Source organism: Bacillus rossius, chromosome 14 (assembly GCF_032445375.1).
Source record: "Bacillus rossius redtenbacheri isolate Brsri chromosome 14, Brsri_v3, whole genome shotgun sequence".
NCBI classification, from domain to species: domain Eukaryota; kingdom Metazoa; phylum Arthropoda; class Insecta; order Phasmatodea; family Bacillidae; genus Bacillus; species Bacillus rossius.
This window is the reverse complement of record NC_086341.1, coordinates 3,344,325-3,366,330: the sequence shown is the minus strand read 5'-3', so window position 1 is coordinate 3,366,330 and position 22,006 is coordinate 3,344,325. Positions and strand designations below refer to the sequence as shown.

At 37.2% G+C, this 22,006-nt stretch overlaps 1 protein-coding gene and 1 long non-coding RNA gene across 5 annotated transcripts in view; one reads left to right on the top strand and one right to left on the bottom strand.

The window, feature by feature from the left end:
• Positions 1–8,573, top strand: part of LOC134539022 (large neutral amino acids transporter small subunit 2) — a 56,712-nt gene extending 48,139 nt beyond the window's left edge. For all 3 annotated transcript variants that reach the window (XM_063380696.1, XM_063380695.1, XM_063380694.1), the window contains one exon: positions 6,360–8,573. In XM_063380696.1, coding sequence (XP_063236766.1) covers positions 6,360–6,362 — 3 coding nt within the window. In that variant the 3' untranslated portion in view covers positions 6,363–8,573. The remainder of the gene's footprint in view (positions 1–6,359) is intronic.
• LOC134539024 (uncharacterized) overlaps positions 1–20,838 on the bottom strand; it is an 81,957-nt gene extending 61,119 nt beyond the window's left edge. The window contains exons 1-2 of one of the 2 annotated variants that reach the window (XR_010076250.1): positions 20,613–20,838; positions 17,994–18,079 (exon numbers count right to left, since the gene is read on the bottom strand). This is a non-coding gene — a long non-coding RNA (uncharacterized LOC134539024). The other variant, XR_010076249.1, reaches the window with a different exon arrangement.
• Positions 20,839–22,006: the final 1,168 nt, after the last annotated feature.

The window sequence follows — 22,006 nt, the reverse complement described above, 5'->3', positions numbered from 1 at the left end:
TAGGCCTTCATTCATTTGTTCTTAGATAATTTTTATTTAATTTCACTACATAATAATTTATGTTCCACTTAAATCTTTCATGAGAGGAGTTTCTAAGTTTTATAAGATCAATTTAGTGATTTCTTCATTACAAATTTTCTTAAAATAAATATATAGGTATTATATATTTACATTACATATTTTTTCATAAAAATCACTATTAATGCATAGCATTAATATTATCTCTGTACTAAATAATAATATGTACGTGCTCAAGTATACCAGGCAAATTTACTATAAACTAGTATCGAAAATATTTCTGAAATGGAAGGTGCTATTTTTCTTCTCAGAACTGATGGGACACACAGGAGTTCATAATTACATCTTGTACTGCTATTGCCGCAACTTACGGCCTCGCGAGTTACCGGCTGCCAGCTCACGCTGGAATAACTCTCGTAGAGTCACCGGTCGCTGGCAAGTGGCACCCAAGACTGTCTTTTCAACCGCGGCTGTTCGCTAGCCGTGCTTGCCAAGCACAGTCCCGCACACACTCTACTCCTCGCCTGCTTGGTCGAGCCACCGCCCGTGCTTGCAATGAAACAAAAGTGTTGTGTGATTGTCACACTTCAGTAAATCTAATAACATCTACTTGTTTTTTTGTCTTGCTAGCGTTCTGCCGTCTTCTAAAGTTTTCAGCGTTTAGTTTATTCCCTCTGATTTCGATTTAACATGCAGTTAGGTCCCACCTGGGCAGGCAAGTGTGTCGGTGAAAGAGTTGTTGCTTGCAGCGAGAGGTTGGGACCAGATGGGGCCCGCCTCAAGGCAGAGTGGAGAACCGAAGATGATAAGCAAATGCACAGAATAGGAACGACATAAACTTATTTAACATATATTTATAACACATTGTAGGTAGTGAAGAATTGACTGTGCATGTTTTCTTCAGTATGAATGCTGGTGCTAAGACACTCTTATCAGTGCTCTCTACGGAGGCGAGGTAGTCTTGGCAGCCGTCACTGCTTGGCTTAGTATCAGGCACTTGCACTTATGCACAGCACTGCACCTACGAGGCGTGTTTTTTAAGTACGTACTTACCGTTTTGAAATTTGGCCACTGCAGCACTGTGGTTAACACTCCGCACATGCGGGCTGTGTACCTACATCTCGCCGCCTGAGTATTGGAGTGTTCTTGTCCAATTTTTAGGTTTTTTATGCTATGGACACAAAATTAATATTAGTATTCATTTGTACTATATCCACACACGTCTACACACATAAAAATGTTTGTTCTTAGTTTAAGACCAATATTATTTTGTTCTATGTCATGATATTTATAGTTGTTTGAACTTTCAAATGCTTATATCTCAGTTCCGACTTCAATGGACATAGAACACTCCAATTCTCAGGCGACGATCTGTCGGCAAGCCACAGACACCTTTACGGTAACATTCTTCCGTTTTTACATTTGTTTGTATTTAAAACGCCTCTGCTGATTGACAATCCTGCAGACTGTGAAATACGCGCTGTGATTCGTTTTCTTTGTGCTAAAGACGTGACAGCAGCTGAAATTCGTCACTGGATGAGTGAGATTACAGAGAAAACATTATTACCGATGGAATGGTATATAAATGGGTTAGATCTTTCAAAGATGGCTACGCGTGTGTTCATTATGAGGAACAAAGTGGGTGACCTGTCATTTCTGAAGATTTGGTGCAGTAAGTTGACCAAAATGTAAAAGAGAAACCGACCTTTTACGATTTCGTCATTACCTGAATGCCTTCTCCGTACACTTTGCTGATCAGACGATGAATTTCAGCTGCCATCACATCTTTTATCACTAAGAATACGAATCACAGGGTGTTTTTCACAGCTGGCAGGATTCTCAATTGGCGGAGGCATTCTAAATACTAACAACAAACGTAAAAACTGTCGAGAATGGTTCAGTAAAGGTGTCTGTGGCTTGCCGACAGATGTAGGTACACAGCCCGCATGTGAGGAATGACAAACACAGTGCTGTAGCTGCCTAATTTCAAAACGGTACTTACTTAAAAAACACGCCTCGTACAACAACTTATTAAGTTTACAACCCTGGATTGGTTTTGAATTTAAAAGGATCACAGTTTGCTCATAACTAGGGACAAGAATACATGGTGAAATGTGATAAAACCTAAATAAAACCAAAAACCATGTCAATACACCATAAAGAAACAAAATGCAAAGTCAACTAAAAAAATTAATTAATCAATATTTTGAATCAAAACATTAATTCAAATTACAATAATTTAAAACTTTAACATATTAAATAAAATGAATGTAATTTATTCAGCATGTAGTTTGTACCAAAATATACGTACTAAATAGATTGGGGAAAAATTTTTTCACATTACGATGTTTTTACATATTTTTAAACACACAAATACTTGCCGTTTATTTTTATTGTTCCATGAAGTTCTGTCATAGATATACTTATTAGTTATTACAAATTATATACTGTACGGGTGCAACATGCATTGGTCAAAATGACAGCATACTGGTAAAATATGTATTATGAATCATTTAAGTGTCATAGTTGTTCAATAAAATGCTATCATTTTGAATAAATAGATTTCCTAAAAAAATATTAAAACAAAAAAAAATCTATTAAAAAAATGAAACTGGCTTAAAAATAAAAACATAAAATCTTGTTTCTACTTAGGATGGGCCTCAGCACTATCAAGTCACAACAACAATGCTTGTATTTTTTGTGTTTCTGTGCTCAGATGTTTAATATTTTTCACGTACAATATAGTAAAAAAAATTTCTTTTTTCATTTTTAAAATATTGTTTTAAATATTAGTGCTCTTTAGATCTTTTTCTTTCTCTAAAAAAAAAATTTTCATGTATTTTTTGATTGCATTTTTAAGTACAGTAATCAGGGGCGTAGGAACCGGGGGGGGGACAGGGGGGATGTGTCCCCCTGAACGTTTTGGGTGGAGGGGACTGTCCCCCCCCCAACTTTCTAGACCGTGATATTTTTATTTTATAATATTATTCTGCCCAACTTTATTTGTAATTTCTTCACTCATCAAATTTTATCTTAAGGAAACAATAATAATTTTAACATTGATGTATCCAATGGTCAGAAACAAAGACTGCTTAAAAAGTGCTATTTTGCACTTTTAAAATCAAAATTTTCCGGTGGAGGACCCCCGGACCCCCCGTCTTAGCAACAGGGGAATGGGTTTACATGGCATCAAAATCATTATTTGTCCCCCCCAACTTAATGAACACAGCTACGCCAATGACAGTAATGATTAATTATTTGAAAATGTAGTATACAGCATTTATAAATAGGGACATGATTACATGATGAATTGTGATAAAATCAAAATAACACTTAAAAGCATGTCAATTCACCATATAATGCTGAAATTCAAGTTAATGCACCACAAAGCACCAAAATGAAATTAAAATTACAAATCTAATCAGCATTTTCAATCACAACTTAACTCTAATGACAAATAGGTAATCTTTTAAACATTAAATTCAATGAAAGTGATTTATGAAATTTGTACCACATTTTATGCAAAAAAAAAAAAAGAATAAAGTTTACTTATTTTCAATCTTGCAAACTGTTATTAGTTACTGATTTATACATCATAAAGTTTGCACATTTTTTATACAATAAAAAAACCTAACAGATTTATTTTACTTGTTCCAAATATTAAGACATACGTACTACAAATCATTATATTGTAAAATGTAAAAATGCATCAATGTCTCAGTCAAAATGAAACTGTTTTGAAGAAATTAGTACCATAGAACATTTAAGTGTAGTGTTTGCTAAATAAAATGCTATATTTTTTAATAAACAGATTTAATAAAATATCAAACCAATAACACTGAAATCTCAAGTTTTGAAAACGAAAATGGGCCTGAAAATAAATACATAAAATCTTGTCTCTACTTATATGTTATTTTCTTATTTAAAATAATGTTGTCTGGCTTGCACACATTTCACATCAAAATACAATCAATCAATAAATAGGCTGCACACTTTTGTGGCTTTTGTCCCTCCAGCTGTTTTATCTTTCAAGGATTAGCTGTGAGACAGCAGAGATTTAACAAGGGGGCGAGGGGGGTTAATCCGTGGGGTTTTGCAAAGCTTTAAAATGTTGGAAGCTCATCAAAATATTTAGTTTCTTTTTTTTTTGTGCTGTAACTATATGTGTTCTGCTTGAATCAAATTGGTTACTTGTAAAAATCAAAAAGTGACGTTCCGTTTGCTGTTATGAATGCTCACTACTAATATTGTGCATTGTTATTTTATGAATTTTATTGAATGATGTCATATATAGGGCACAATTGGATAATCAATTAATGAGTTCAAACATTACAAATGTCAAAAGATTATTTTCATTTCCTTACCCAGTATTTTATAAAATAAGGTTTAATACAGCTTCGCCAAGAAGAAGATTCGCAATTCGATTCAACTTCGCAAATTGTTTAAACATTCAATCTAATGTTCGCTTCGCATAGAGAAACTAGTATTCGCACATGCGTAGCTGCGAGGCGAGGTGGGACTTACGTGACCTGGCGATGACGTGACTGCGTTACGAGGGCCCAGGTGCCGCTTACGACCGCTACTGCAAGAGTCTCTCTCTCCTGCAGTGTTGTTGCAGGGTGTTGCCAGATCGCGCCCAATTAGCAAAATAGGCTTGATTCAAGATAACTTTACCCGTGGCAAGCCTGCAATCTTGCGGCAACTGTTCACGGTTCAAAGAAAGCTTGAATCAAGCTCGACATGTCAAAGCTAGCACGGCAGGTCCAATTCAAGTTGTACAACAAGCATGCAGCATGTTGTGGCCACACATACAACAACTAGCATCAACGCGGTGTGTAAGGCTGACGTACATCTGGCAACAGCACACCAGCCTACACAATAATAATGTCGTACGATGTCGGACCCGCGAGTGCGGATTACACCGGGACCTTGGCAGTGGTATCCAGCATGTATCTATTATAACATATCGCAAGAGAACTTAACACAGCAAGCTTACATGCTACGTGGGCAGACATCCTGAAGGTAACGAAACCAAAGGAATGGCCACGAAAGCCACTAAAAAGGTCCCTGAATAAACTGAAACAGTGCCGGAAGTCACAAAAAAAAAAAATGTAAATTCCAGCGGCCTTTAACCCACATTTCGGTTTTATCATGCCACACTTCAGTTTATAGCTGAACGTTAAACATAAATAGTTGGAGGCCGTCAAGTTAAAATAACGTGGAAATTATTTCTAGCTTAAATTCCCGTGAATTGTAGAAAATTGAATCTATACTAATATTATAAAGCTGAAGAGTTTGTTTGTTTGTTTGTTTGTTTGTTTGTTTGTTTGAACGCGCTGATATCAGGAACCACTGGTCCGATTTGAAAAATTCTTTCAGTGTTGGATAGTTTATTTATCAATAACATTAGGGATACTTACTAAAAGTCCAATTTAGAATCAAATGCGTTGTAGGGGATTAGATACAACATGCAGTACACGTACGAAGTATGTGTTGACAATGCCGCAGGTGCTAGAAGTTTATTTCCTATTGCCTATTAACATTGTTGCCACGCACTAGATGCCTTATCATTCTTAATTTTCCCATACAAGTAAAAAAACACCCGTGTGATATTAACAACGAAGCAATCAGTACCCTCATAAGAGTTCAATTAGTATTTAAATACTTTTTATCACTTTGAAACGCAAACCTAAACTATTGTTTTTTTCCTCTCTCTGTGTTTAATTTGGTTTTTTATTGCCCTTTTTTTCAAGTATATATATTTTACAGACTTGAAACTTCACAGTAATGTTCCTTATGTTACGCAGGATGACATTTTCCGAAAATTAGATCCCATGGGTGGTTAAAACCAGGCAACAGTGGGTACTTTGTCTGCATGAGAACAGGATTTTGCATTGTTCATGCCTTCTGCGTCTCCATGGCAACGGGCATCGCGCGGCAGTGGCGTACCCACAAGGAGGGGCATGTATAATGAGCGGCGCAATCGTGATCTGCCTGTAGACTGCCGTAGCGAAGTACGGGTACATCAGTTGTATGTTGCGTGCACGAGTCGGGAAACCATCGGTGCTATTCATTTTCTCTCCAGTACATTATGCAGCATTGTAATAAATTTTCACTGAATTTTTTTTATTTACCATTACTGTAAATGGGAGATGTGGCTTAATTTTTTTCCATTAGTATAGCCGTGCGAAGCCGGGTCGGGCAGCTAGTTGTGGTTTAATCCACCCTTTGCTGAAACTCGTAGAGCAATGTTATTGAAAGGTGTCTGGCGTGTGTCACCGTGTGTTGTCTGGCGAGTGCGGGCCAGAGGAGGTGGTCTCTGACGCGCCGTGTGTCTGCAGTAGCGGCGACGCGCGCCATGCAGAAGGCCATGGTCGTGGTGGGCGCGGAGAGGCCGGCCGCAGTGTGAGGGGCGTCGCCCCGCGACAAGGGGACACCCCGCGGTGCGACGAGGCGTCCCGGCCAGCGGCGCCGCTCTGCTCACGCGCCCCAACACCCGGCACTACAGTTCCACGACGCGACGCTCTTGCAACTTAACCGCTTTCATCGGTCTTCCATTTTGTTCTGTAATATATATCTTTAAGTACATTAGTTTGGTTGCATGCTCATTAATTTTGTAAGATTTTAGAATGTAGTGTCTGTGGGGATTTCGTTACCATACTGCTTTTATTTAGAAAATTAAGTTTTGATGTTCCTACAAATGAATGTTTTGTACAAGACTTGTAAAATTATTACGATACATCATGAGAGAAATGATGATGGAAGAATGGAACATTTATTTGCCACTGCAGTATTAAACTAGCTATTTTTACATGTTATATCTGAATATCCAAAGTTTATGTAATATTAATAATGTTCGCGGGCTTTCACGGCTATTGTCCGAAGTAGCTTGGCTTCTGGGTTGTAGCCGTGTCCTTGGCAACTGCTCCCCTGATGATGGCGACTGCAATGTCGGCCGGAAACGTCTGTGAATTATTTGCCAAGGACACGGCTACAACCCAGAAGCCAAGCTACTTTATATGGTATTCTAAAAAAAGTACCCAATACCTCAGATGCTAGGTGAACAAACACAGGAGAAGAAGTAGTGTGTGAGCGCAAGGGAGAATGGTAGACTGCTGCTGGGCGTAGCCGCTTGCACAGGGACACACACTCCAGACAGCCTTGTATCGCTGAGGGCAGTAAAATTTCTTTGCGCAAGGGGCTACAACTTTCAAGCATTACAAAAATTCCGTTCGTACGAGGGGAACAATAAGGTACGCGGTGGGGGCAACGGGTGACGAGGAGAGTGCGTCAGCAGCGACTAGTCACTAGCGGTCAAATGGGAAATTGTTAAGGATGAAGGGGGGGTTTCATAATGTGGCATGCTGTACGCTAGTAGTAACGGCCAAAAAGGGTGACGTCAGGGGAGAGGTAGAAATGAAGCAGCTGTGATGCTATGGAATTCTCGTAATGCTGCTTGTGTTTGTCCACTCCTCAGTTTTCGATTGAAGCTACCATATTTATTTCATTTGAAGTATCTACAAGTTATTTATTAGGTGGAAATTGTGCAGTTAATTTTATAAGTATCATTTATTATTATGTGAATAGTGTGATTGAAAATTTAAATAATTTATCTCTATCTATACCTAATATTCAAGAGGTTGCTTATTTATAACTTTTATCGAAGATCTCCCCCGGAAAATTAGAAAAATTAACACTTTAAAATAAATTTTAAGACAATCTGGAACTTATTTTTCGACAGTAGTTTTGCTAACTTTATCTTAAGTAAATGTTGATATTATTTCCTTATGAAGTATCTCCCGGTCAGTTTTATAAATGCTTACGAATAAATTCCGTGCGGAATCGCGTAATTATGTGTGGCAATAACAAATTTGACAGTTCTTCTAATAAGAAAAAAAAGAATTGAATTTTATACTGAACAGAATTTTAATTTACATGATAGTAAAATTTAATTTTCCTTTTCCCATTAGTATCCATGTTTCAAAAAGAAACACCGGACAAAAAAAAACAGAAATGAAAAAAAAAAAAAAAAACTAGCCCAGGGACTGTCTCGTCACTACCCTGCGGAAACCCTCCGGCTTGTGGAAACACCACACAGGATCTGTCTGGTAAGGGGCGCAACCATTTATGTTATGTCTGGTACTGTAACTGCATCGCCTCAGGTACCTATAGCACACCGGCAAATTGAAGTTGTTCTCTCTGAGTGAGGCAGGGGGCCGATGTGGTGACTAAGCTGGTATGGGTAGCCCTAGTCTCTGGTCACAGCCGGAGCTCTAACACCTTTCCCGATTCTTGTATACGGTGTATCCATATCCACGCCCACGGGGGCCCCGGGGGGGGGGGGGGGGGGGGGGGGGGGGGGAAGGGCCTTATGGCTAGGAGCTCTGGGTTAACAAAGTTAAGGGAGAGAAATCCCTTAGACAGTCTACGTCATCCCGTGTTTCAGTGATGGGGATGCACAAGTTCGACTCACACACACACAAAATTTTGAAACATATTTTTAAATATTTAAAAATTTTTGTTACTGATGTCATTGTTTCATTTATATATATATATATATATATATATATATATATATATATATATATATATATATATATATATATATATATATATATATATATATATATATATATATATATATATATATATATACTGAGACACATTTCTTCACCAAAATCTTATGATCCTATTTGCTTGAAATCTGTGTGCAATAATTTAACAACTAAAATATTTCTAGTAAAAAAATTCTGGAGAGTTTAGGCCAAAATAATTTAGTCCTGCTATTCTTTGGTTGAATAGTATGAACCAGTCATTCTAAGTTCATAATTTTAGTTCCTAGTGTTATCAAAACATTTAATGGGTATTTTAAAATCAAAATATAATTTTTTTTTTTTGCCAACCAGTCTTGTCGACTCAAAAGGAGGTTAGACACACACATACAGACAAACACAGGACTGGAAAATAAAGCTAGAGTGATGCTATTAGTTGCATGTTCTTGGCGTGATCATGGGAAATCCTGAAAAACCAAAATGAGGGTATCCAGATGCCAGAATGGGATTTGATCCTGGGTCTTCTAAAACGAGGGTTCGCTGTCTTAGCAGAGCACTTATTCACTCTATTCCACATATCACAGGGTAGCATATGCTGTGCATACATGCTGTAGAGAAGTTTTCTACGTGAACTTGTATCTAACAGTTTAGGTCTAACTAGTTCATACGATAAAATTAGTAACTAATATACTTAATGGGGAGCAACTAACAACAATATTTGCCTTTAGAAGACAGTTTTACAATATAGTATCATCTTCAAGTCCCAAACCTATAATATAAAGGAATTAATTAACTGTAAAGAAGGTGAACGACATGAGCACTACATTAAATCAAACAAATCCTGGCTTTTGAAAACAACATTAATTTTTCTCGCAGTTAAAAAAATTAATTAAGCACACGTGTGGTTGGAGGCACATGGCTGCTGACAGGATTGCCAGCTTCGTAACGCCACTGACCAATCAGCTTGGCTTGTTAGTGGCACACAACCACTGTGTTTAGCTTGTACACAGCATTCATCAGCAAACCAAGATCGCCAAGCGCTCTTTGTAACATCTTGTCATATAGCAGGATGTTCAGCGCTCTTTGGAACGTCTCGTCATATAGCAGGATGTTCAGCGCTCTTTGGAACGTCTCGTCATATAGCAGGATGTTCAGCGCTCTTTGGAATGTCTCGTCATATAGCAGGATGTTCAGCGCTCTTTGGAACGTCTCGTCATATAGCAGGATGTTCAGCGCTCTTTTGAACGTCTCGTCATATAGCAGGATGTTCAGCGCTCTTTTGAACGTCTCATCATATAGCAGGATGTTCAGTGCTCTTTGGAACATCTCGTCATATAGCAGGATGTTCAGCGCTCTTTGGAATGTCTCGTCGTATAGCAGGATGTTCAGCGCTCTTTTGAACGTCTCGTCATATAGCAGGATGTTCAGCGCTCTTTTGAACGTCTCATCATATAGCAGGATGTTCAGTGCTCTTTGGAACATCTCGTCATATAGCAGGATGTTCAGCGCTCTTTGGAATGTCTCGTCGTATAGCAGGATGTTCAGGGCTCTTTGGAATGTCTCATCATATAGCAGGATGTTTAGCGTTTGACTCTTGTACTCAAAATAAATTGTTTCAAATAATTAAAGAAGTAATCAATATATATATCAAACATTCATATCACCTTCATTTCTTAATGTTCTAAAGGGGAATGAAATGGTCATCAGGAAAGAAACACAATCATATTGTTAACTTATTCTTTAGATTTTATATTATGGTAACGTAATATAAAAGTATATTTGCATTAACATACAGCGGTTTGTAAGTGATTTTGTACGCAGATACTCAGAAATGGTCGGTACATTGCAAGCAACTGTACAGTTACCTAAAACAGGGGGAACCTAAGCAAAAAAAAAATAGTTTGTTTAGAATGTGATAATTAATTGAGTTTTTGCATAAACTTAACTATACATAGCTTATGATAACCTATATTCATTGAAAACATACAATTTTTAAAAATACATTTAATTTAACTATAATGATGGTATTATCATGTTGACTTTCAAATAAGTTTATTTTATAACTTAAAAATTATTTATTTCTCAAGAATAGACAAATGATTCCTTGTTACGAAAGTGTCCAGTGGTTCTTTGCTACTTTGTCAAAGTATTCTATTTAATTAAAAGTCAAAATATCCCAGAATTAACCTCTAGTTGCAAGCGGAAAAGAGTTCCTGTTTGAAGAAATTCCTAATGACATTTCTGTGGTTTCAAGAAAAATAATGAAATTTTTTTTTTTAAATATGTTTGAACTATGTATTTCTTTTTAAGTATGTTTGATAAGTACCGCTTTTAGACTTAAGTGTAAAATCACATTAACCCTTCCAGTAGCACTTGATGTAAAATCTCAACATTTTTTTATTCAAACTAAGCTATTTTTTTATACATTAATAAAAATTATGATTTATAATCATGGCAGTACATATAACAAAAATATGATAATATGAATAATAATAAAATTTACTATCATAGTGGAAAAGGATGACATCAACTAGACTGTACACCATGACCACACCCGGTTTATCATTGTGACATAAATTGTTCACTTCAATGGATGAACATATTGAAAGGGTTAAAAATACATTAAAAAATATTTTTTTTATTTGCATATTGTTCAAATAGATAAACAACCTGGTATTATGAGTAGGGACAAGTTTCCATGGTGAATTGCGATAAAACCAAAATAAAACCAAGAAGCATGTTCATACACTATATAACACCACAACGTAAAAAGCACTGAAATTCAACTTAAATCATAAATCATCAGCATTTTTAATAAAAACTCTAATTTTAATCACAATATATAAAATTCAATAAATGTAATTAATTTAGCATAAAATCAATACCAAAATTTAAGTACTAAAATTATTGGATGATTATTTTTTTTAAATTTGCATTTGTTATTACATTCGTAAAAGTTGTTTTATATTGAAACGTTGGTACATTTTTTGAACAGACACAATTACTTTCCGATTTTTTTTTTATTGTTTTGATTATTTAGACATGCTTATTTACAAAATGAATGTAAAATTGCATCATGCATCAGTCAAAAAGGCACAGTTTGATGAAATAAGAGTCGAAAAATTATAAGAATCATTATTGTGAAATAATATGCTACATTTATGAATATAAAGGATTCATAAAAAAAATAAAAGCATTAACACCGAAATTTTCTGTTTTAGAAAAGAAACTGGTCTAAAAATAAAACCATAAAAGCTTGTCGCTAATCATAAGTTACGAATTGTTGAACTACGAACCGGCCACAATGATTGTCCGTGAGCGAGTGGTCGCTGGCTCCTGGTCGCACTGGCATAACTTGAATCTGTGAAGCACAGTGCTTTTTTTGTTCTGCTTGCAAACCTCTCGTGTAAGGCAAACTGTATCCCCAAATGCTTCTATGGATTGTCCTCTCTACAGCAACTCGCTTGCACTGACAATACTGTGTACCGTCAAGGCTTTTAAAATGACAATACATGTTTGTAACTTAACAATACTACAATATTAGATATCAGTGTAAAGTGTTCTTCACTGTTTCAAGAGCTTCGCGAGTGGTGTGAGCCCGGCCAATCGGGAATAAGCACCAGTCGGCAGTGGTAGCACGCATGAATGTTATGAATGAAGCAGAGACATACCTATTTTGGCAATTTGATGGATGAGCTGATACAATTATTTTATGTAGTAGTCGACAAATGGAAGTTCCCTATGACTTTCATTGGGGAAATTTTTTTTACTTAAATTGTGTTGGATGAGCAGGTAATGTTTAAATTGTTAAATTATATTTATGTACTGGTATTTCAAATACCATGACTTGAATGGTCAAGAATGTTTTCTATATTTTGCCAAATTGACATTTCATTTTAATATTTAGAGTTTACAAACAGTATATATATACTGTACAAATATTTGAAAGATAAACAAATAAACTAAGTAAATATTGTAACACATGTTGTAATACAACACTGGTTGGTACTCAACGCAAACTAATTAATCAATCAGATTGCACATGTTGTGTTTGGGTTATTTTGTGTTCTCTCATGAACTGTTTTGCCACCTGAATACTGTTTTCTCTACCTACTCTTCTTCACCACTTGGAAGGAAAACTGAATGCTATGAGATGTAACGTGAAGACAGATCATTGAGCACAGATGTAGAGAACAAGAAAATAATTTTGATGCCAACTGCAGAAACACTTATGGCGGTGTTCCAAGACGTTCAGGTGAGGTAGTGCCTTGTTGGGACACAACTGTAACCTAACTCGTCGGCCGTATTCCAGAGCGTGTCCGAACCGAATCCCAGTAAGGGAACAGATCGGCAACCATTTTAATAAATGTTGCCCTGCGCAAGGCTAGAAACTCGTTCGAACGCATTCTAGCAGACTTTTGCAACCAATGTTACAATTGTTACGGCAAAACACACTCAAAAACAGAACTGACGTTCTAATTTTGTAAGTAATTTTGAAAGTTGCAATTATTTCATATTATGAGCATTAAAGTGTACAAAATGTTTTCTCGGATAGTTTCACTGTCATAAAGTATCATGCTTGGTTCATTCCCTGATGATCCGATGATCTCAAAAATGACTATATAGGGGTTAATAGTGCCAGACGCATGTCCGCCATCTAGACAAAATTAATGAAAACGTGAGCTCTGTGCATGCGCGGAATTTGGGCAACAGATTGGCAACGGATAGGACCCCAAAACCCGTTTCCTAAAAATAAGGGACTGGCAGAGTCTAACAGTGCACTAGGAATATGGGCCTTAGTGTTAAAATGCTCGCCTGGTGCCCAGCAAAACATTCACCGTGGAGTGACGCACACATCTGTCATGGATTATTAAATATTAATTAACAGAGATGTCATGAAGTGGGGCAGTGTGGGTAATTGCTACCGCACTGACCTGTGTGCAAGAACAGAAAACACCTTTCCCCTCCTGAAACCATTCCTCCAATTAGCAGAGGAAAAAAATATATAATCAGGGATTCAAAATTGTTGCTTCTACAGTAGATTCTCGAATATTGGAGCCGGACAATAGCCTACTAAACATAAAACTATGTTATAATTTTTACACACTGCTAAACTAATAATCAAATACTTCAACAGAAATATTAACTGGTAAAAAAAAAAAAAATAGGGTTAACTAATTAGCTGCGATAGTTTTGAGCAACAAAATATTAACTATGTTTCACTTGCAACTTGCATTTCTTGTTGCTTTTTGATGTCGGATGTTTGATAAACTGAAGGTCAGATAAATGAGACACTAATGTGGTTATCATTCTAGTGGTGATCATTTTTGGTTTTTATCAATATGAGAGATGGGAAACTGTTAACATCTTCCACTGTCCCTTGGTAGTGACGTGGTCTGAGTATGGGGGTTGACAGATGGGCCCGGATGACAAAATGTGTGTCTGGGATCTCATCAGTCGCGTTTCACAAACGACGGGTTTATTGTACTTCCATTAACCCACTTTTACCAATGCGACATGGTGCCTTCTGTCGTTACCATGTGTACTGGTTTTACCGATATCTCAGATTTCTGTTTGGTTTAAAATAATTCATAGCCCACTAATAAGTTGTTTGCTTCACAACGTTCACAACTGACAAGAGTGCAGAATACAGCAATGCCAAAGTGCGAGCAAAGCTCGCATGCGTACTTTGCATGACTGCAGTCACACACACATGATCTAATATTTAATGGTGCTCCCTCAACAAGAAACTTTTTATCTCTTACGAGGTTGCTAGAATATTAGTAATTAGGTACCACAAAATTTTATCGTATTTTTATAATAATGAGTAGGTTTTGCTAGGTAAAAAAAAACTAACACTATTTGTATTATAAATGTATAGTCATAAGACTGAAAACCATCACATCTGAACAAGTATTTGTAGGATAAGTCCACGTCCTAGCACTATGAAGTATTCCAAGCTTCGACGAAATTTATCACAAGTACAAGAGTCGAAAGTCAGCTTGCGCGTACGTCAACCAAGAAGCCTTACTGGGTAAAGTCTTTACGCAGAAAAATGTTATAAGATATCAAGCATATACTGTAGTAAACCACACAACAGTTTATAATTGTTTGAATGCACAATATTGAAAGAAAAAAAACACTCAGCAAAGCACAAAAAATTGATTAAAATTACGTTAGTTCCTACATGACAGTATTTTCTTTCTGTTTTTTTTTTTTTAATTGTAAAAAAGAGCTTGAAATGGTGAAGACTATTATGGATGTAATGTGTGTAATAAATGTAATTTAATTGCTGTATCAGCTGTGTTAATATTTGAGAAAAATTAAATAAACTGTTGTAAAGACAATAGTTTGGATGTAAATATATATTAAGAAAAGTTCTTTATATAATTATTATATGCTTTATGGTGTTTAACAAGCAAACATATCAATACAGTTAGTTTTTATTTTCATACATATTTTGTTGTACAATTATTGGTATGTACAAATTTGTACATTCTTGGTGAGTCTACTAGTTGGCATTTTTTGTCTGATATTATTTTTGTTTCACTTGACAGAAGTGAGTTTTTTGGAGCTTACAGCAGTACTACCTGCTTGTACTACGCGCCCACACATCTGCCACGTGCCAAGTTGCTGTCGAGTTGGTAGGCCTGGGAACGGATGCCACACCATCTCCAGCACAACAGAAAACTTTTAACATTTCTTGTGGCGTTCAGGCTCGTAGATGTGTGTCGTGCAGTATAAGTTCAAAATGTTGCTGTGCTTTATTTATTCTGCTGTTCTCAACCCACAATTTTATTGCTGGGCTTCAAACACACTTTATGCAAAGTGTGCATTGATTTACTTTTGGGGAATATTATCATTATTTATATTTTTGTCCTTGTAGTTTTTTTTTACAGATAAATGTAGTAGAAATAATAGAATACATAATTGCGTATTTAAATTATATGACTTGTCACTGTTTAGTTGCAAAAGACTACACAGTTTTGATTTGAAAAAAACCATTGCAATAAAAGTAACTTATTTTAGTATTTTTTTTTTGTGGTTTAGATCATTGACACCTAAGTGAACCGATACAACAAAAGGTTGCTCATTTGGGCAGCATCATTGACAATTCCCCTCCCATTTTGGGGGCAACTTGAGTTTTATTTTTGATATTGAACATTGTGAAAGTTATAAAAAGTACTAAGCATAGTTCGTGCCCTTGTGGGCAATCAAAAATTAAGGAGTTTTTAAGGTTCTTTTACTTCATCACATTCTCCACTATCAAGGGGTAGAAAACCATTTGTAATATCACAAAATAATTGAAAATAACTGTTAAATCCTTAATGAACAAAAAATAACTTTGTTTGTAGTTCAATTCTTATAGATAAGCCCCCTTTGTCCATAATTATTTTTGGAACACACATCTAACCCAAGCATAGTGTTTATCTGAAATTTATAGCCCTAACATTTAATTTTATCTCAAACTACATTTATTGTACAATATGTTTTATATACAATTCTAATCACTTGGCCTGAAATTCACAAATTTTAGGTACTGTGCATGCTCAAAGCATTTTTGTTTGTTGCCAAGTCAGAAAAAAAATTAAAATTAAAGTACATACCTATGTTTATTCATTATTTGCACACTATCAGTTTTTAAGCATTCTTAGTGAAATTGAAGGACTTACAAAGGGCCCTTATTCATTTAAAAGAAAAATTGAGGGGATTTTTTTTAAAGATATTAAGGAGGCGTACGAACCCTGCTAAGAGCATTTTTAAATTATTTAGTTTAATACTTTAATTATGTTCATAAAGATCGTAGGCTTTCAGGTCATTGACTTAAGTTTATTCGGCCGACACTGTATAGCCCCATTGTCAAGGTAGCAGCGTCTTGTGCTGCTGGGGTTTTTGCCCATTCATGACCGCAATTGACGTCATGGCTGATGTCCCTGTAGGTCGCTCCGCTGTGACACAGGTTTATCTCGCTCGAACACACGGAAAACCCTGGGCCGGGTCGTGCGGGGATCAATTACCGGGAGTTAAAGCAAGCAGGCCACTACAAGGTCCGGGTGAGAAGAGTTGGGTGGGGCAGAAAAAGCTGCCATGCAGGGGTTGAAAACTTGAGCCATTCGGCTCGCATTAAATATGTTGCGCGATCCTGAATCGCTGTGCCAGGGGGCGCTCGTCACACCGCCGAGATGCCAGACAGCTGCCTGTAAAGAAGAAAATGTGCTGCTACTAATATTCCCGTCGCCTAAGAGGAGGCCGGCCACAAGAGCTCTGCGACGGGCGGAACCGTGAACCGGCTCAAACTGCTGGGGCTGGCGTCGAAACAGCTTCAAGACAAACATTCATAAACGCTACATTATCTGCAGAACAGCACGTAAGATTCGCTCTACATCCACTTTTTCCCCTTTTCTTAACAGCATTTTGAGCCATAGCTTTGATTTCCTTGTAACCCCTGGAAATATCGGTCTGGGGTGGTTCTGAAAATCCTCTCAGCTTTCTCGTTCCTGCTTCTTCCTCATCTTCGTTGCACGGAATCATTTTGGGGTTGAAGGCTTGTACAACATTTTGGAAGTTTTCATTACTTTGATTCTTTTCCCTTAATTTAGACAGTTTGAGTCTTGCTGAACATGCCACTTTCTTTGAATGTATCAACAACTGTAGCTTTTTCCAAGGCACTTACTTCCGCCAAGGCTGCCTTCATCTCTGGCAGAATCTTCCCCTCAGCAACTTCCCCTCAAGCCAGTCCAATGTATCCAAATTTGGGTAGAGATATTGCGTGGTTGGATACTTACTTCGGAAAAAAAGTCCATTTCCTCAGCATGCTCATTTACGAATGCTGCCAGAGCTGTACTGTAGCACGTTTTACCTCCTTTTCACCGAGCTCAGACAAGAAGTTGGTGCCAATGTTGTTTAATTCCTTTATTTCTGGACGTTTGAAGAACTGAACAATATCTGTCAAATAATCAGCTAAATAAAAAACAGAAGAAAAAAACAGCTGTTCCAACGTGTTAACAGCGGGGATGGAAACAGCTTGGCTGGTTTGTCATCTTCATGTGTTTTTGTCAAGTAGTTGTACTTTTACTTTCGTTTTCGAGTGCTCAGAAAAGTATGTACTCTTGACAGCAGTGACCACTTGATTTAAGTAATGCCATTTTCCAAAACCCAAGCGTTGCCTGCCAGACAGATTTTGCGGGCCCAAACATTGAATGTGCTGCAAATGGTCACCTAAAACCACTTGTAACGTTTGGAAACAGAGAGTCACGTATGCGGCACCACAAGTGACAAACACCTGCACATTTTCATACTGGAGTTTATACTTGGCAAGAGCATCCATTGCAGTGCATGCATCTAGGTGGGATACACTAGCAACAAACACATTATCATCTCAAGAGCCAGCTAATTGAAAAAAAATTATTTACAAAAACTCACCGCCCATCTTTGCATGTTGTTCCATCACAAACTTGTTTTTCCTTCAGGTGCTGCTGCGTTTGACAGTCCAAAGTCTTCTGCAACAGCTATAATAGATAACATAGCATTAATTATTATTCATTGGAATAATACTTTACGTAAATAATCACCCAATGGAGAGATATAATTTAAAATACAGTAATTATGTCCCCTCCTTTTCCCTATGGCTCATTCCACATTAATAATAAGTTTTTAAAACGTACTGTTCTTTTGAGCCTTCAAAAAATATCCATTGTTATAAGTAAAATGAACTCTTTACTACACCGGAAAAAATTATTGAACTCAAATGTCCATTTGGGGCAAGAACAAAACACAAAAACTATTTAAAAATGTACACACACATAACACCATTCAAATCTATTAGGACATAAAACAATTAAACATTAGGCTCTTGTTATAGCCTGTCAGCATTTTAGCTTTTATTTTAAATTGGCATGTAAAAACACCAATTGCTCTACATGCTGAGGAAGCAAGTTTTTCCCTTCGTGCCGAAACAACATTCCCAGCTGCTGAAAAGAAATGCTCTGAATATACTTGTGTGGCAGGAACCCCCAGATACTTTAGAGCTACTCTGGATGAATATCGGTACTTCGTGCCTTCAATTTCCCACCCATTTAATGGATTCTCATGTCTGCTGATGCGGGGTTCTTTTAAATACTGTCGTACCCCTTCTTCTCCTTCATCATAATCTTTATTGTCTTGCGCTGAAATAATATCCAAGACAGCCAATAAAGAAGATGTTGGTGCGGAGCTGGAAATGCTAGATTTAACTTCTTGTACTTGAATGGAATCAGTTTTCATACTTATAATTTCCAACAATAGAATGGTTCCTGATTCCATTGTTGATAGAAGCACCGTTCAATCTGGGATCTACCAATATTACAGCATGCTGTAGGGGCTCTTGACAGTAGTTTGGAAACCTTGAGTTAAGGTTTTTAGGCAACGCTGTTGCAAGTGTCACTCCATCTTTTTTTGGCAGTGATGAGTGACACTTCTGGGTCGATTCCCCAGTAAAAGAGAACATTTTTTAGGGTAGCAGCCACATGAACACTTCTGTGGGATTCATTTACAACAATGTTACTCATTGCAAATTACACAGAAGTGAAGTCAGGTCGGAGATAATGGCAGGTAAGGCTATCAAATGTAAATGCTATGGATGATATTGTTGGTAAATCTTGTGCAAGCATTTCTTTGAAGGTTAGTTTTTTTTTGGTCCATAAAGAGCTGGAATGTAATGTTCAGAGAAAGTAGTTCTACATGGAACTGTGTATGTAGGTGCAACATTTTTGTGTCCCATTAACTCTTGAAACCCACACCCTTCTACAAACTAATAAGGCAAACGTTTTGTTGCCAAAATTTTGACAATTTGTTTTGTTATGTACTTTATGCTTTAGAATCGGTTAGTGAAATCTTCTGCGTACTTCTGAACATATTCAATAAAGTAGACCTCAGCAATTGTGTTTTTTTGCAGAAGTTTCAAGTTCATGAATTTTTTCTTTATTTTTATAGCTCCTTGTACAAAACAGTGTTTTTTGCCTCCAAGTGGTTCTGGAGTGTTGTAGTGCCTGCAAGATTTTTTTTTTTATGTCTCACACTCTTTTTCTTGCGTAAATAATTTCATTAGTACATTCAATATAAAATGTGCTAGATGTGTTTTCAAAATAGAAAAAAAGATATTTTAAATATTTAAACAAAGAAATTCAACTGTTCTCATGTTTTAAATTAAAATCATCTGTGATGACAAAACTGCCCTCGGATGGCAATAAAAAATCGGCAATATTCTAGATTAGGTATTCTTCTGAGAAAAATAAATATGAAAATTTTATTTTTGAGTTCCTTTCATTTTAGTTGATGACTCTGTAAACTGCATTGCAGTATTTCAAGAAGTTAACAGGTCGTTTACAGTTTAAACATTTGGTAATGTTAGGTTACTTAGCTACATTTAAATTATTCTAAATCATTTGAATAGGTGGTTAGGGTGTTAAGTGAATATGAAATAGGCCCTATTGACAATACTACTAAAAACAACTAACAACTAGCGATAATTGCGATACGTGTTTGAAGGAAAATTCGGTATTGTAGAATGATAGTACAGTTTCCAAATTTGCTATCTAAACAATACTGAAAATAAGTTAACTTCGAATCCGGGATTCATTTCCGAAGATATACCATAGTTGCAATATCGTACCATAAAAATCGGGTAACGAATCCCGGATTCGAAGCTAACTTATCCTCCCACAGTCTAAACAATATCAAATTACAACACACATTAACACTTCGGTAGCAAATTACTAAATCATGGCTTCAAAAATCCCCGAGAAACCGTTGTTATGAACATATGAACGTTACGACGAAATCTTGTTTTAAAGTAGCCAACACGAATCGTTATTAGTTATAAGGCATAAATAAACGAACGAAAAAAAAAAAAACATTCCACGAGTGGTCACGTGACATAATTGCGTTTTACTTTGTCATTTTTACAGATGGAGATTGTTAATACCATGCATATAATAAATTATATCCCTGTGTACGACCTACAAATTATCAAAACAATACAATTATCATTGTGAGACAACCTACCACGCGGGTATTTGAACGATTGTTCGCATTTATCGCATTGAGCGGAACAATCGCCAACGCCAACGTCTGTGAAAAAATTCCATTGTGCACGTTTTTTTTCTTCTCTTTTTGACGGTATTTTTTAGCTTGTGATGATCATTTTGCGCCTTTACCCATTTATAATTTCGTTAGACGAATCAACAAGCCCGGTAGGCGACACAATGTTGCAATAGGTTAGTGTAACTGTTTAGATTAATCGATTATGAAGTCACACTCGTGCGATAGGTCGATCTTTCCAAGTTTACAGAAAATAAATCGCACGTGCGACGTGAAGACTTGAATGATACGAAGCTTGGTTTAATGCGAATAGTTCATATCATTTCGAAGTGATATCGAATATTTAAAAAAAACTTCGAATTCGATTTACTATCGAAGCTTCGCACATGCCTGCCTTTGTGTATCCTAGTCCCCAGCCCCCTCTCCCTGTATTAACTTATAAAGTCTGACTAACCTTTCCACCCTTCTCCCTTGTAATGCTTCCCACCATAGCTCCTTATGTCCTTAATCATCTCAGTTGGACTATGCATTTCCCCCTCTTGTCCTACCCTTTTCTACCACTTACCAATCACCCACCCCGCTGCTCTACGCTCCACTTTACTAGCTCCCTTACCACAGGCACTAGTTAGGGGTCCCAGATCACAGCCCCATACTCCATCACTGGCCTGTCCAATGTGGAGTATGTCTTCTCCCCTACCCTCCTACCAGGCCCCTGCAGAGTCCTACCAAGCAGTCCCAGCACCCTCCTACCCTTCCTTACCACCTGCTGAACCTGTTTTGCATATCCCAGATTATTTTGTAGGGCCTCCTTTATCTCCTGCCCCTTCCACACTTTCACTTCCCTCTTTACCTTCCTCTTCCTTGTGAACCTGACGATCTTCGGCTTTTCAACATTCAGCAGTATCCCATTCTGCTCCGTCCATTGTTCCAGTCTGCTCACCTGCAGATGAACCCCTTCCCCCACCACCTCATCAACAAATACTCTCATCCTGGCCTCTCCGATATCATTCACCATTATCGTGAACAACAGGGGCTCCAACTCCAACACAATCCCTTGCGGAACTCCTGATGTCACTTCCCCCTCTTCAGACCTTTCCTCGCCCTCTGCCTTCTATCCGCCAGGACGTCTCCTACTCAACTAACCACCCTCTCATCCTCCACCAACACCTCTACCTTCTCCATTAGCCTCTTGTGAGGTGCTCTATCGAATACCTTTTCAAAGTCTATGAAAATTGCATTCAGTAGCGTAGCCAGGATTTGTGTATGGGGGAGGGGGGGGGGGGGGGGTTAAGAAGCATGGTCCCCCCACCTATTAAAGCGGGAGGTCAGGAAAAATTTGGATTTTAAGGTGTAAAATA